General features: G+C 45.4%; 1 protein-coding gene across 3 annotated transcripts in view; it reads left to right on the top strand.

Moving 5' to 3' along the window:
- The window catches only part of ADAM22 (ADAM metallopeptidase domain 22), a 138,155-nt gene that overhangs the window by 45,323 nt on the left and 79,785 nt on the right, over window positions 1–13,047 (top strand). For all 3 annotated transcript variants that reach the window (XM_075271708.1, XM_075271707.1, XM_075271706.1), the window contains exon 4: window positions 1,711–1,777. In XM_075271708.1, the coding sequence (XP_075127809.1) occupies window positions 1,711–1,777 (67 nt within the window). The remainder of the gene's footprint in view (window positions 1–1,710; window positions 1,778–13,047) is intronic.

The following is a 13,047-nucleotide window of genomic DNA, read 5'->3' as shown; positions in this document are numbered from 1 at the left end:
AACTAGCGTAGATTTCCATTATAACATGCCTGGCGTGAGTTAGGATAAGTTGACACAGAGATTTTTGGTCAGGATTTTGAGGCCGTATTCGCTCCCTTTGAAATCAGAAGCTAAAAGAAGTGAGATGCTCATTCTTCAGGCCATTTCACCTCGCCACCTCCCGACTAGGCCCATTCAGTGCACCGGCATTCAGTCGCGGCTACCTGTCTTTTGGACCGGAACCTGAGGCGGCCTCCGTGTGAAAACCTGTGTGAACTTACCCTAAATGAATCTGTCAGGGTGAGGTGTCCCTTTGCTGCTCAAACGACATTTGCAAAACGTGGCACGCAAGACATGGATCGGGGCTCGTGGCATGCGTTTAGAGATGACCTTGCGCCAAATGGGCATCACTACCCGCCTCTACACTAGAGAACTGGCATAGACGGAAGGATGAATTATCGCCATTAGGTGTAAGAATATAGTCAGTCTTACGGGCAGCATGGTTGCTCAGTGGTTAGCACTGCAGCCTTGCAGCGCTGGAATCCTGGGTTCAAATCCTGCCAAGGGCAACATCTGCAAGGAGTTTGTATGTTCTCCACGTGTTTGCGTGGGTTTCCTCTGGGTATTCCGGTTTCCTGCCACACACCAAAGACATACTGATAGGGAATGTATATTGTGAGCCCTATATGGGACAGTGACTGACAATATCTGTAAAGCGCTGCGGAATATGATGGCGCTATATAAGTAAGCCTAATAAATAATAATAATGATACAGGCGATGAGCGGCGGACTGGGTCAGCCATTAGGCAGGATGAGATTTGGCCTATATAAAAGATATCGCCCCTGAGTAGTCATATTGTCAGCTCAGGGGAATAGCCGGTGACCTACAAAACTGTGAAAACGTGTTGTATTGTATGCGGAACTATTTGGCCTCCTGTGTAAACCTGGCAAGACAGACATGGGAATTTTTTTTTTCCTTGAGGCCTAGGAGGAGCTGAATGTGAGGTGAATATGGGAACTATGTGGGTACTATAACAGTAGTCCTATAGTTTATGGGACACAGCTGCGGGTCCCATGACAGTCACTAGGCCGTAGGGATGGGGTAGGGGGCCACGGTCGAAGTTTTCACCGTGGCCCACAAGGCTTTAGTTACGCCACTGTACTAACATGACCAGAATTTACCGTCTATGTGTACAATGTGGCGGCTACATAAACCCTATAGATGGCCACGGATGCCGGGGCGGTGAGCGGGTCCTCGGCATCGACGTCCTATGATATTGATGCATTGGGAATAAATAGCTACAGAAGAGATGATAACCGTGCATTACTGGTAATGGAGACATCTGACGGCACGCTATAAATGATTCATATCAAGGATTTTACAGGTTGTAAGGTATATTGATCCTTTCAGGAGGACGACGAGGAACATGAATAACTTATACGTCAGCCATTTTATTAACATTGCTCATGTTAAACTGTATGTCTATGGGAAGCAAATGGATTATCGGGAAGAGGGAATCCATGGTAAATTATACGCTGACCTATTACATAGATCGGGGCTGGACACGCAGCCATTTACAAAACCTAAAATCTCATCGTGTGACTGCCGCTACTAGTCATTAACATGCCAGGAATATGTTATTGTGGCGCCCTCTCTGGGCACTGGCCGCCATGTTTTCCTATGATTTATCATCCTTATATGACTATTAATATTTCCCTTATGTATTTCAGTGACCTGCTGTCTTCAAGCTACGTGGAGAGACATATTACAAAAGACGGAAGCACAGTAGAAATCAAAGTAAGTCGCAGGTTTCCATCGGTTTTCTGTTTGCGTTGTATTCATATGTTTAACATCTTTCTCCAAACTAACAGTAACTGATGCCGGCTAGACGATGTAATGCCATTAGGTTATGATACTGCAGTAATAGTGTGTCAGTCTACACTGCGTATCTCAAGTTCTATTTGTATAGCAAGAAGATTAGTGTGATTAGCCTTGTCTTGTCGCCTCTCGTATAACACAAAGATTTTGGACCCTCTTCTTTGGGGGAACATTCACTTCTTGGAAGTGAAAAAATAAAAATAGTTTCATCTGGAACAAGCCTTTCATTATGACCTTTCACCACATCCACCATCTCCAACTCTTCACACCGTTCAGTAGGTTCTGGCACAGTTGGAATTATTTCTGAAGCCCTCGCCATTCCTGAGCAATAGAAGTGGTTAATTTCAACACCTAATACAGTAATTAGGTTCTCTATTGTCAGGTAGGCGGTCCTGGGTTGGAGCAGACACAGTCAGGGCCCACCCACTTGACAGTAGAGAACCTACTTAGCATGTTGGGTGCTAAAGCTTAGAAATACTATAAAGCATGATTTCCTAGAGCAGCTGAGGTGTGTATTATGAGGTTCTGCAGCAGCTGAGGTGTGTATTATGAGGTTCTGCAGCAGCTGAGGTGTGTATTATGAGGTTCTGCAGCAGCTGAGGTCTGTATTATGAGGTTCTGCAGCAGCTGAGGTGTGTATTATGACGTTCTGCAGCAGCTGAGGTGTGTATTATGATGTTCTGCAGCAGCTGAGGTGTGTATTATGAGGTTCTGCAGCAGCTGAGGTGTGTATTATGAGGTTCTGCAGCAGCTGAGGTGTGTATTATGAGGTTCTGCAGCAGCTGAGGTGTGTATTATGAGGTTCTGCAGCAGCTGAGATGTGTATTATGAGGTTTTGCAGCAGCTGAGGTGTGTATTATGATGTTCTGCAGCAGCTGAGGTGTGTATTATGATGTTCTGCAGCAGCTGAGGTGTGTATTATGAGGTTCAGCAGCAGCTGAGGTGTGTATTATGAGGTTCTGCAGCAGCTGAGGTGTGTATTATGAGGTTCTGCAGTAGCTGAGGTGTGTATTGGGAGGTTCTGCAGCAGCTGAGGTGTGTATTATGAGGTTCTGCAGCAGCTGAGATGTGTATTATGAGGTTCTGCAGCAGCTGAGGTATATTATGATGTTCTGCAGCAGCTGAGGTGTAATATGATGTTCTGCAGCAGCTGAGGTGTGTATTATGAGGTTCTGCAGCAGCTGAGGTGTGTATTATGAGGTTCTGCAGCAGCTGAGGTGTGTATTTTGAGGTTCTGCAGAAGCTGAGGTGTGTATTATGAGGTTCTGCAGCAGCTGAAGTGTGTATTATGAGGTTCTGTAGCAGCTGAGGTGTGTATTATGAGGTTCTGCAGCAGCTGAGGTGTGTATTATGAGGTTCTGCAGCAGCTGAGGTGTGTATTATGATGTTCTGCAGCAGCTGAGGTGTGTATTATGAGGTTCTGCAGCAGCTGAGGTGTGTATTATGAGGTTCTGCAGCAGCTGAGGTGTGTATTATGATGTTCTGCGGCAGCTGAGGTGTGTATTATGAGGTTCTGCAGCAGCTGAGGTGTGTATTATGAGGTTCTGCAGCAGCTGAGGTATGTAATATTAGGTTCTGCAGCAGCTGAGGTGTGTATTATGATGTTCTGCAGCAGCTGAGGTGTGTATTATGAGATTCTGCAGCAGCTGAGGTGTATTATGAGGTTCTGCAGCAGCTGAGGTGTATTATGATGTTGTGCAGCAGCTGAGGTGTGTATTATGAGGTTCTGCAGCAGCTGAGGTGTATTATGATGTTCTGCAGCAGCTGAGGTGTGTATTATGATGTTCTGCAGCAGCTGAGGTGTATTATGAGGTTCTGCAGCAGCTGAGGTGTGTATTATGATGTTCTGCGGCAGCTGAGGTGTGTATTATGAGGTTCTGCAGCAGCTGAGGTATGTAATATTAGGTTCTGCAGCAGCTGAAGTGTGTATTATGAGGTTCTGCAGCAGCTGAGGTGTGTATTATGATGTTCTGCAGCAGCTGAGGTGTGTATTATGAGGTTCTGCAGCAGCTGAGGTGTGTATTATGAGGTTCTGCAGCAGCTGAGGTGTGTATTATGATGTTCTGCAGCAGCTGAGGTGTGTATTATGATGTTCTGTAGCAGCTGAGGTGTGTATTATGAGATTCTGCAGCAGCTGAGGTGCGACTTGTAATATTCTGACACAGCAGGGACACTGAAGGATCACTATTTAGCGAGTGTTATATCTCTATATATTCTGCATCTGGCGCATGAGAAGGAATTTCCTGTAAACATCACATAGGACAGCCTGGTCCTGCAGGGAGAGATCAGCAGCGCCTATGGATGCCGCTCATCTCCACATTCTATCAGGTTCTGATATGTGACCTTTATGTAAATCCTATTTCTGGACATATCCATAAAACATTGCTATCCTTTATACGATAATAATCGCATTCTCCGACTCTGCGTTCATTTCCACCATATTTACCTCCTTCCAGTCTCCGGATAATATTTGCTGCGATCTGATTCACAATATTTTCCCCCCTCAAGTCTAGAAATAGAGGGAGTCACAGCCGCCATATGTGTAACAATGTGTTGGTCCCTCCAGTGACCTAGATTCTGTCTTCGGAGTCTGTTTTGCATACAATATTTCGGTTATTTTGGGCCTCTTACCAGTCGTGTGAGCTAAATTTAGCCCAGAAGAGATGTCACTTTGCTGTAGCCGACTGGTTTACATAATTCACCATCATCCGGGATGTGAGTGATATTAGCAGTCAACCAGAATGTCTTCAGAAACCATTTACAGAGCATTTGCGACCTCATTCGTCCCATAAAATATACAGTACGGTGCAAAAATTTTAGACAGGTGTGTGTGTGTGTGTGGGGGGGAATGTAATGTGGAACGTATACTCTGTAATTGATAAATGTCTATTAATGTGCCTTTAATGGGCACAATCTGGGTGCAGGACAAGGGTGAAGGAAGGCCTTAGGACGGGAGGAGTAGCTCAGCAAACAAAGGAAAGGCCAGCTGTGCCCATATGAGATGCTGGGCATAGGGGCTGCGTCACCCACAGAGGTTGCATTAGCAAAAGAGCATTGTGGGCATGCAGGGCCTATGGCGGAGAGGAGATAATATGGCAGGATGGCCACACCAGGGACAGTCAGTTCGGGTTCAGTCAGCTCTGCACATTAAAGCTGCATGAGTGGCAATGCTGGGAGTTGGGATGGAGTACAAGGGTCCCAGGTGGAGTAAGATCCAGTATGACCCAGAACCGTGGAGAGTGCAGGGGGTTGGAAATATCAGGAGAACAGCAGAGCTGCCAGGGAAGAAGAGTACAACAGGGGAGCAGCTGACAAAGGGGAGCACAATGATTTGGAGGTGTCAGTGGAGAAACAGAGCTGTCAGAGAGAGACAACAAGACTGAGGGACAGACTAGAGATCAGCCCAAAGACCTGCTTGACACTGCAGGCAAGTTCAAGGTTTCTTGTTAGAAGGCATCTGTATAGAGTCAGGCAAGAGAGACACAGCAGGGTACGTGCAGCTAGAGCCTGCCCTCTAAGAGATAGATTCAAGAAAAGGTAATGTCTCGCCTTAGTATGTCTGTGTCAGGGCATAGTAGGACTCCTGCATGGTCTAATAAGTCCCTTTACTAGTCCCTCCCTAATGATAGACATTCCCCCTCCTGACCCATAGCGAGACCTCTCATACAGCCAGCCAGTATCCAACTCTACACCGGCAAAATCCTCGAAAAACACCTGTCAATGGATGGGAAACGCTTCCTTCTGGAGGAGTCATGCTGCTTTGGCAATTATTCCCAGACCATGGGGGCTTTCATGCTCGTTCTCCAGTTTGTGCAGTCTGTTGGGTTTCTGTCTTCAGCACCGGTGAAACTGGACAGAAGACGGAAACCCGGCAGTCAGCTTTAGAACCCATTCACTTGAATGGGTGTGTAAAGGTTACTGTCTGTGTCCGCCTGCGGAGTGTCCGTGGGGAAACCATTTTTTCTAGTCGGACATGGAGGACTTTGTATCTGGCTAAAAAAAAAAACAGTTTCCCTGTGGACCAGCCATGATGTCCTTATTGTGTCCGGGTTATCTTCTCATACATGTAGTGTCCTCCTGATAACCAGCCATAATGTCCTTATTGTGGTCAGGTTATCTTCTCATACATGTAGTGTCCTCCTGATAACCAGCCATGATGTCCTTATTGTGGTCGGGTTATCTTCTCATACATGTAGTGTCCTCCTGATAACCAGCCATAATGTCCTTATTGTGGTCAGGTTATCTTCTCATACATGTAGTGTCCTCCTGATAACCAGCCATGATGTCCTTATTGTGGTCAGGTTATCTTCTCATACATGTAGTGTCCTCCTGATAACCAGCCATAATGTCCTTATTGTGGTCAGGTTATCTTCTCATACATGTAGTGTCCTCCTGATAACCAGCCATGATGTCCTTATTGTGGTCAGGTTATCTTCTCATACATGTAGTGTCCTCCTGATAACCAGCCATGATGTCCTTATTGTGTCCAGGTTATCTTCTCATGCATGTAGTGTCCTCCTCATAACCAGCCATGATGTCCTTATTGTGTCCGGGTTATCTTCTCATACATGTAGTGTCCTCCTGATAACCAGTCATGATGTCCTTATTGTGGTCGGGTTATCTTCTCATACATGTAGTGTCCTCCTGATAACCAGCCATGATGTCCTTATTGTGGTCAGGTTATCTTCTCATACATGTAGTGTCCTCCTGATAACCAGCCATGATGTCCTTATTGTGGTCAGGTTATCTTCTCATACATGTAGTGTCCTCCTGATAACCAGCCATGATGTCCTTATTGTGGTCAGGGTATCTTCTCATACATGTAGTGTCCTCCTGATAACCAGCCATGATGTCCTTATTGTGGTCAGGGTATCTTCTCATACATGTAGTGTCTGCCTGATAACCAGCCATAATGTCCTTATTGTGTCCGGGTTATCTTCTCATACATGTAGTGTCCCCTCCTGATAACCAGCCATGATGTCCTTATTGTGGTCAGGGTATCTTCTCATACATGTAGTGTCTGCCTGATAACCAGCCATGATGTCCTTATTGTGGTCAGGGTATCTTCTCATACATGTAGTGTCCTCCTGATAACCAGCCATGATGTCCTTATTGTGGTCAGGTTATCTTCTCATACATGTAGTGTCCTCCTGATAACCAGCCATGATGTCCTTATTGTGGTCAGGTTATCTTCTTATACATGTAGTGTCCCCTCCTGATAACCAGCCATGATGTCCTTATTGTGGTCAGGTTATCTTCTCATACATGTAGTGTCCTCCTGATAACCAGCCATGATGTCCTTATTGTGGTCAGGTTATCTTCTTATACATGTAGTGTCCTCCTGATAACCAGCCATGATGTCCTTATTGTGGTCAGGTTATCTTCTCATACATGTAGTGTCCTCCTGATAACCAGCCATGATGTCCTTATTGTGGTCAGGTTATCTTCTCATACATGTAGTGTCCTCCTGATAACCAGCCATGGTGTCCTTATTGTGGTCAGGTTATCTTCTCATACATGTAGTGTCCTCCTGATAACCAGCCATGATGTCCTTAGTGTGGTCAGGTTATCTTCTCATGCGTGTAGTGTCCTCCTGATAATCAGCCATGATGTCCTTATTGTGGTCAGGGTATCTTCTCACACATGTAGTGTCCTCCTGATAACCAGCCATGATGTCCTTAGTGTGTTCGGGTTATCTTCTCATACATGTAATGTCCCACCTGATAACCAGCCATGATGTCCTTAGTGTGTTCGGGTTATCTTCTCATACATGTAGTGTCCTCCTGATAACCAGCCATGATGTCCTTATTGTGGTCGGGTTATCTTCTCATACATGTAGTTTCCTCCTGATAACCAGCCACGATGTCCTTATTGTGGTCAGGTTATCTTCTCATCCATGTAGTGTCCTCCTGATAACCAGCCACGATGTCCTTATTGTGGTCGGGTTATCTTCTCATACATGTAGTGTCCTCCTGATAACCAGCCATGATGTCCTTAGTGTGGTCAGGTTATCTTCTCATGCGTGTAGTGTCCTCCTGATAATCAGCCATGATGTCCTTATTGTGGTCAGGGTATCTTCTCACACATGTAGTGTCCTCCTGATAACCAGCCATGATGTCCTTAGTGTGTTCGGGTTATCTTCTCATACATGTAATGTCCCACCTGATAACCAGCCACGATGTCCTTATTGTGGTCAGGTTATCTTCTCATACATGTAGTGTCCTCCTGATAACCAGCCATGATGTCCTTATTGTGGTCAGGTTATCTTCTCATCCATGTAGTGTCCTCCTGATAACCAGCCACGATGTCCTTATTGTGGTCGGGTTATCTTCTCATACATGTAGTGTCCTCCTGATAACCAGCCATGATGTCCTTATTGTGGTCAGGTTATCTTCTCATACATGTAGTGTCCTCCTGATAACCAGCCATGATGTCCTTATTGTGTCCGGGTTATCTTCTCATACATGTAGTGTCCTCCTGATAACCAGTCATGATGTCCTTATTGTGGTCGGGTTATCTTCTCATACATGTAGTGTCCTCCTGATAACCAGCCATGATGTCCTTATTGTGGTCAGGTTATCTTCTCATCCATGTAGTGTCCTCCTGATAACCAGCCATGATGTCCTTATTGTGGTCAGGTTATCTTCTCATCCATGTAGTGTCCTCCTGATAACCAGCCATGATGTCCTTATTGTGGTCAGGTTATCTTCTCATCCATGTAGTGTCCTCCTGATATCCCAACCACAATAAGGACATCATGGCAGGGTTTCTGACCATAGGAAGTTCCTGCATTCATGGTCGTATCTACTGGTAACCAATGAAGACAACAGATGTCACCACTAAGATGATTAGAGGAAATCTATAAAATTCTGCAATTTTTTAAAATTTATATTTACAAAAATGTTATATTTCTAATTGTCCAGAAATCTTATGTTGTGTTGATGGGAAACAAAATCCCTTTAATATCTTGACAGCTACAGAACAAAAAGAAACTGGAATTAAAACCAAGCCATCGAAAAAAATACAATGTAACTACTGTATGTTTTACAGACTCCGTGTTTAAAAAAAAATTAATAAAAAATGATGTGGCAGACATTGGCAGCGATGTGGAGACACGGCGTACCGAGCTGATGAAATATAAATAGCGCGTCCTAACAGGGCAGCGAGAAATCCTGAGACTATGTCCCTGCTGAATAGGCCTGAATAATACAGCAACTTAGTAGGAACCCTTCACCTCTCCTGACTGTCATAGTAAATCCTTGTATTCCCCGTGACATTAGAATTCGGCATTATGCTGTTCCTCTGTTATTCCTCCTGGCAATTTATGAATATTCGTAATATTCCTCATGGTAAAAAGTCTGTCCCTATGTAGTCTGACTAGCAACATAGAATACAGCTTGTGTATTCCAAAACTGTTATTATTATACTGTGGGGTCTTGTCAGAGCCCCGAGTATAAGCGGAGGCCGAGGGAAGGTGATCAAACATAAAAATAATAATAAATAAATGTTATTTATATAGCGCCAACATATTCCGCAGCGCTGTACAATTTGTAGGGTTCAAATACAGACAGAAAGATACATTACAAGGAAAGTCACTTCACACAATGGGACTGAGGGCCCTGCTCACAAGAGCTTACAATCTATGAGGTAGAGGGGGTGACACAAGAGGTAGCAGGGGCGGCATTGCTTATACAGAGGTCAGACAATTCTGTAATAGAGGTGACTGTCATTACACAAACATAAAGCTGTATGAGCCGTCACTAGTCGTGTCCTTTAACATGTGGATGGAGCTTGGACATATACAGTTAGCCTGAAATGGCCTCATATCATGTGTGGTAATGTGGGAGCGGGGACAGAGGAGGGTTACATTTTAGGGATTCAATTACAGTACGGAAGGGTTTACATTAGACATTGTGATAGGCTTGTCTGATAAGATGTGTCTTTAGTTTGCGCTTGAAACTGTAGAAATTGGGAGTTAATCTTATTGTCCGGGGTAGAGCATTCCAGAGAAGTGGTGCAGCTCGGGAGAAGTCTTGTATACGAGCGGGGGAGGTTCTGATAATAGAGGATGGAAGTGTTAGGTCATTGAGTGAATGGAGAGCACGGGTTGGGGGGTAGACAGAGATGAGGGAAGAAATGTAGGGAGGTGCGGCATTATGGAGAGCCTTGTGGGGGAGGGGGAGAACTTTATATTTTATTCTATAATGAATAGGCAGCCAATGTAGCGACTGGCACAGACCGGAGGCATCGCTGTAGCGTCTAGCCTGATAGATGAGCCTGGCCGCTGCATTCAGAATAGATTGTAGAGGGGAGAGTTTAGTGAGGGGAAGACCGATTAGTAAGGAGTTACAGTAGTCAAGGCGAGAATGAATCAGAGAGACAATAAGTGTCTTTAGTGTATCTCTGGTAAGGAAAGGACGTATTCTGGAGATGTTTTTGAGGTGGAGGTGACATGAGCGTGCGAGTGATTCAATATGGGGGGTGAAGGAAAGGTACTCACCTCTCCGGCGCAGCTCCCTCTTCTGACTGATGTCAGGGACTGCGAGGTGAGTAATTTTTTTTTTTTTGTTATGTTTCTGCTCCTACCCTGGGCCTCTGCTTATTATACCCTGGGATCTGAAGGGACCCCTCAGTGTAATAGCAGTTCCGATTTGGACATGTTTGGTACAAACAAAACTGAAAGTGTAAACCTCACAAGTATTATAAAAACTGAACCGAAATAACCAGAACAGAATCTTATCGGTTATCCGGGTTGATATTCGGTTTTAGTTATCTTCCATTACTCACCCAGTCTTCTTCCTAGGACCAAATGCAAAATCTGTAAGGGGTTCCCACTTCTAGCTTGTGCCATTTAGGATCCTGAGATATTCCCTCAGTCTCCAGGTATAGCTACGCCCCTGGGGGTGTTTTTTTTGGTTGCAATGCTGTGACTCGCCGGTGACATGTTTGCCGTTTAATAGGCTCCTTAGGCCAGCTACAAAGTGTGGTTTCAGTGGTCATCATGTAATACTTCATGTCTCCTGTGGTGGCGCTGGATACTGATGCCCAGGGTCCCCATACACAATACCGTATGATCAAGTATCTTTTGATCAGTCCGTATCCTTAGTCCTAGGCACCTATAGATGGGTGCACCGTATACAATGTCTCGCCATGCTGCTGCGTACCCCCTACACTCCTTCCCATCGTGCCCTGCACCCCCGTGAGATCTGGAGACATTTTCCATCTTCTTACTGGTCCCCACCTTCAGTATATTTCTTGAGGTCTAATCCCTTGGTATTGTGCTGTATTCAGATCCGTGCCCGTCTAATCTGTACAAAATGCCATTCATTCGGGAGAATTCCTCTTGCACCAGGCAGAGCGGGACGTGAGCAGACTGGTAGTGAACCCTTCAATGAGCCTCAAAAGACGGAAGAACAAAAATACCTTGAGGAGGAAGGGGAGCGACTTGAGAAATGAAAAGGCCGTCAGTCGCTTTGCTACAGGGGTCCGGTGATGTCATGTTGGCCGGAGAACAATCGCCATTCAATAGTCAGCGGCACATGAGGATCTGAATATTAGTCCTATATGTGATCGGCGACTTCTCCTTTATGAGATGGATAGATTGCAGCGCAGATTTCTGATAGTTTGCTACAATGTATCAGTGCAGGGAATGAATGCGTCTGGTGTCCATAAGGTTTAGTTCCGTGGATTGTCCAGGCTGGATACAAGTGTAGCCTCCGCTCCGTGAAGCTTTAGTTGACGGAGTCAATGGGATCTGCCCAGTGGCGTAACTTCCATTGTTTTCAGATGGATATAGCAGAGATTTCCAGAGTGAAAGTCATTTTAGTAGAGTACAATGAGACAGTGCTGCGGTAACTGCAGTTTGTACGGCAAGTGAGCAACGTGGCTGGTGCCTTGTCCCGGGGGAAACTGATCTGCGGGGGTCCCGAGTGTTAGACATTTACAGATTCAACATTGATGGCCTATCCTAGAAAGTGGATAACCCCTTTAGTTCAGGCCCCATTTCAAACCCCTAAATTAATTCAGAACCCTAAATTAACACAAATCCCAGACCCCTATATTTATTGAGACCAGACCCCTAAAAACAATCGAGCAGTGCTCAGTGTGTACATGAGGAGTATCACTGTTTCTGGACATTATATGACTTGTATTGTGCAATGTTTAGCAGTTTCCCGCTCTCCATATATCTGCAGTTCTCTCTGAGCTGGTAGGTGGAGACTAGCTGCCATACAGTGATGGCCAAAAGTATTGGCACTAGAGATGAGCGAACAGTAAAATGTTCGAAATTCAATATTCGTTTCGATTAGCCCCTCAATATTTGACTATTTGAACGAATATCGAACCCCATTATAGTCTATGGGAGAAAATGCTTCGCTACAGGGGATCCCACCATTCGACTCAGGAGAGTCACCAAGTCCACTATGTCACCCCAGGAAATGATGCCAACACCTCTGGAATGCAACTGGGACAGCAGGGGAAGCATGTCTGGGGGCATCAAGTACCTTTATTATGTCGGGATCCCTGTCAGCTTGCGATATGCCGGAGCTGACTTTTTCGCATAGGAATGCATTGACCAGCGTTGATTGGCCAGTCTACAGGATTCGGCCAATCAATGCTGGTTCTTCCTGAGGAAGCGGAGTCTAAAATCGGTCCACAGCAGTTTCCATTCTGGTCTGATTTTAGACTCCGCCTCCTCCGGCAGAACCAGCGTTGATTGGCCGAATCCTGTAGACTGGCCAATCAATGCTGGTCAAGGCATTTCTATAGCGAGATATAGCAGAGCTGGCCGTGCGGTTAGCCCGGCTACTCCGGACAGATGAAGGAGCTCTGCACTACACCCAACCATCCCTCCGGCTACTCCTCCTGTACTAACACGACTAGCTCAGCTCGGCTATTCCTTAGTGTAATAGCCGATCTGAGCATGTTAGTAGTACTAAGGAATAGCCAAGCTGAGCGTGTTAGTCTGCTGCATATCTGCCAGCTCTCCTACATCTCCTACACGCTCAGCTTGGCTATTCCTTTATTCCTTAGTACTACTAACACGCTCAGCTTGGCTATTCCTTAGTACTACTAACACGCTCAGCTTGGCTATTCCTTAGTACTACTAACACGCTCAGCTTGGCTATTCCTTAGTACTACTAACACGCTCAGCTTGGCTATTCCTTAGTACTACTAACACGCTCAGCTTG

The sequence above is a fragment of the Leptodactylus fuscus genome, chromosome 4 (genome assembly GCF_031893055.1).
Source record: "Leptodactylus fuscus isolate aLepFus1 chromosome 4, aLepFus1.hap2, whole genome shotgun sequence".
Taxonomy (NCBI): Eukaryota; Metazoa; Chordata; class Amphibia; order Anura; family Leptodactylidae; genus Leptodactylus; species Leptodactylus fuscus.
Note: the sequence above shows the minus strand (reverse complement) of the source record. Positions and strands in the feature narration are given on the sequence as shown.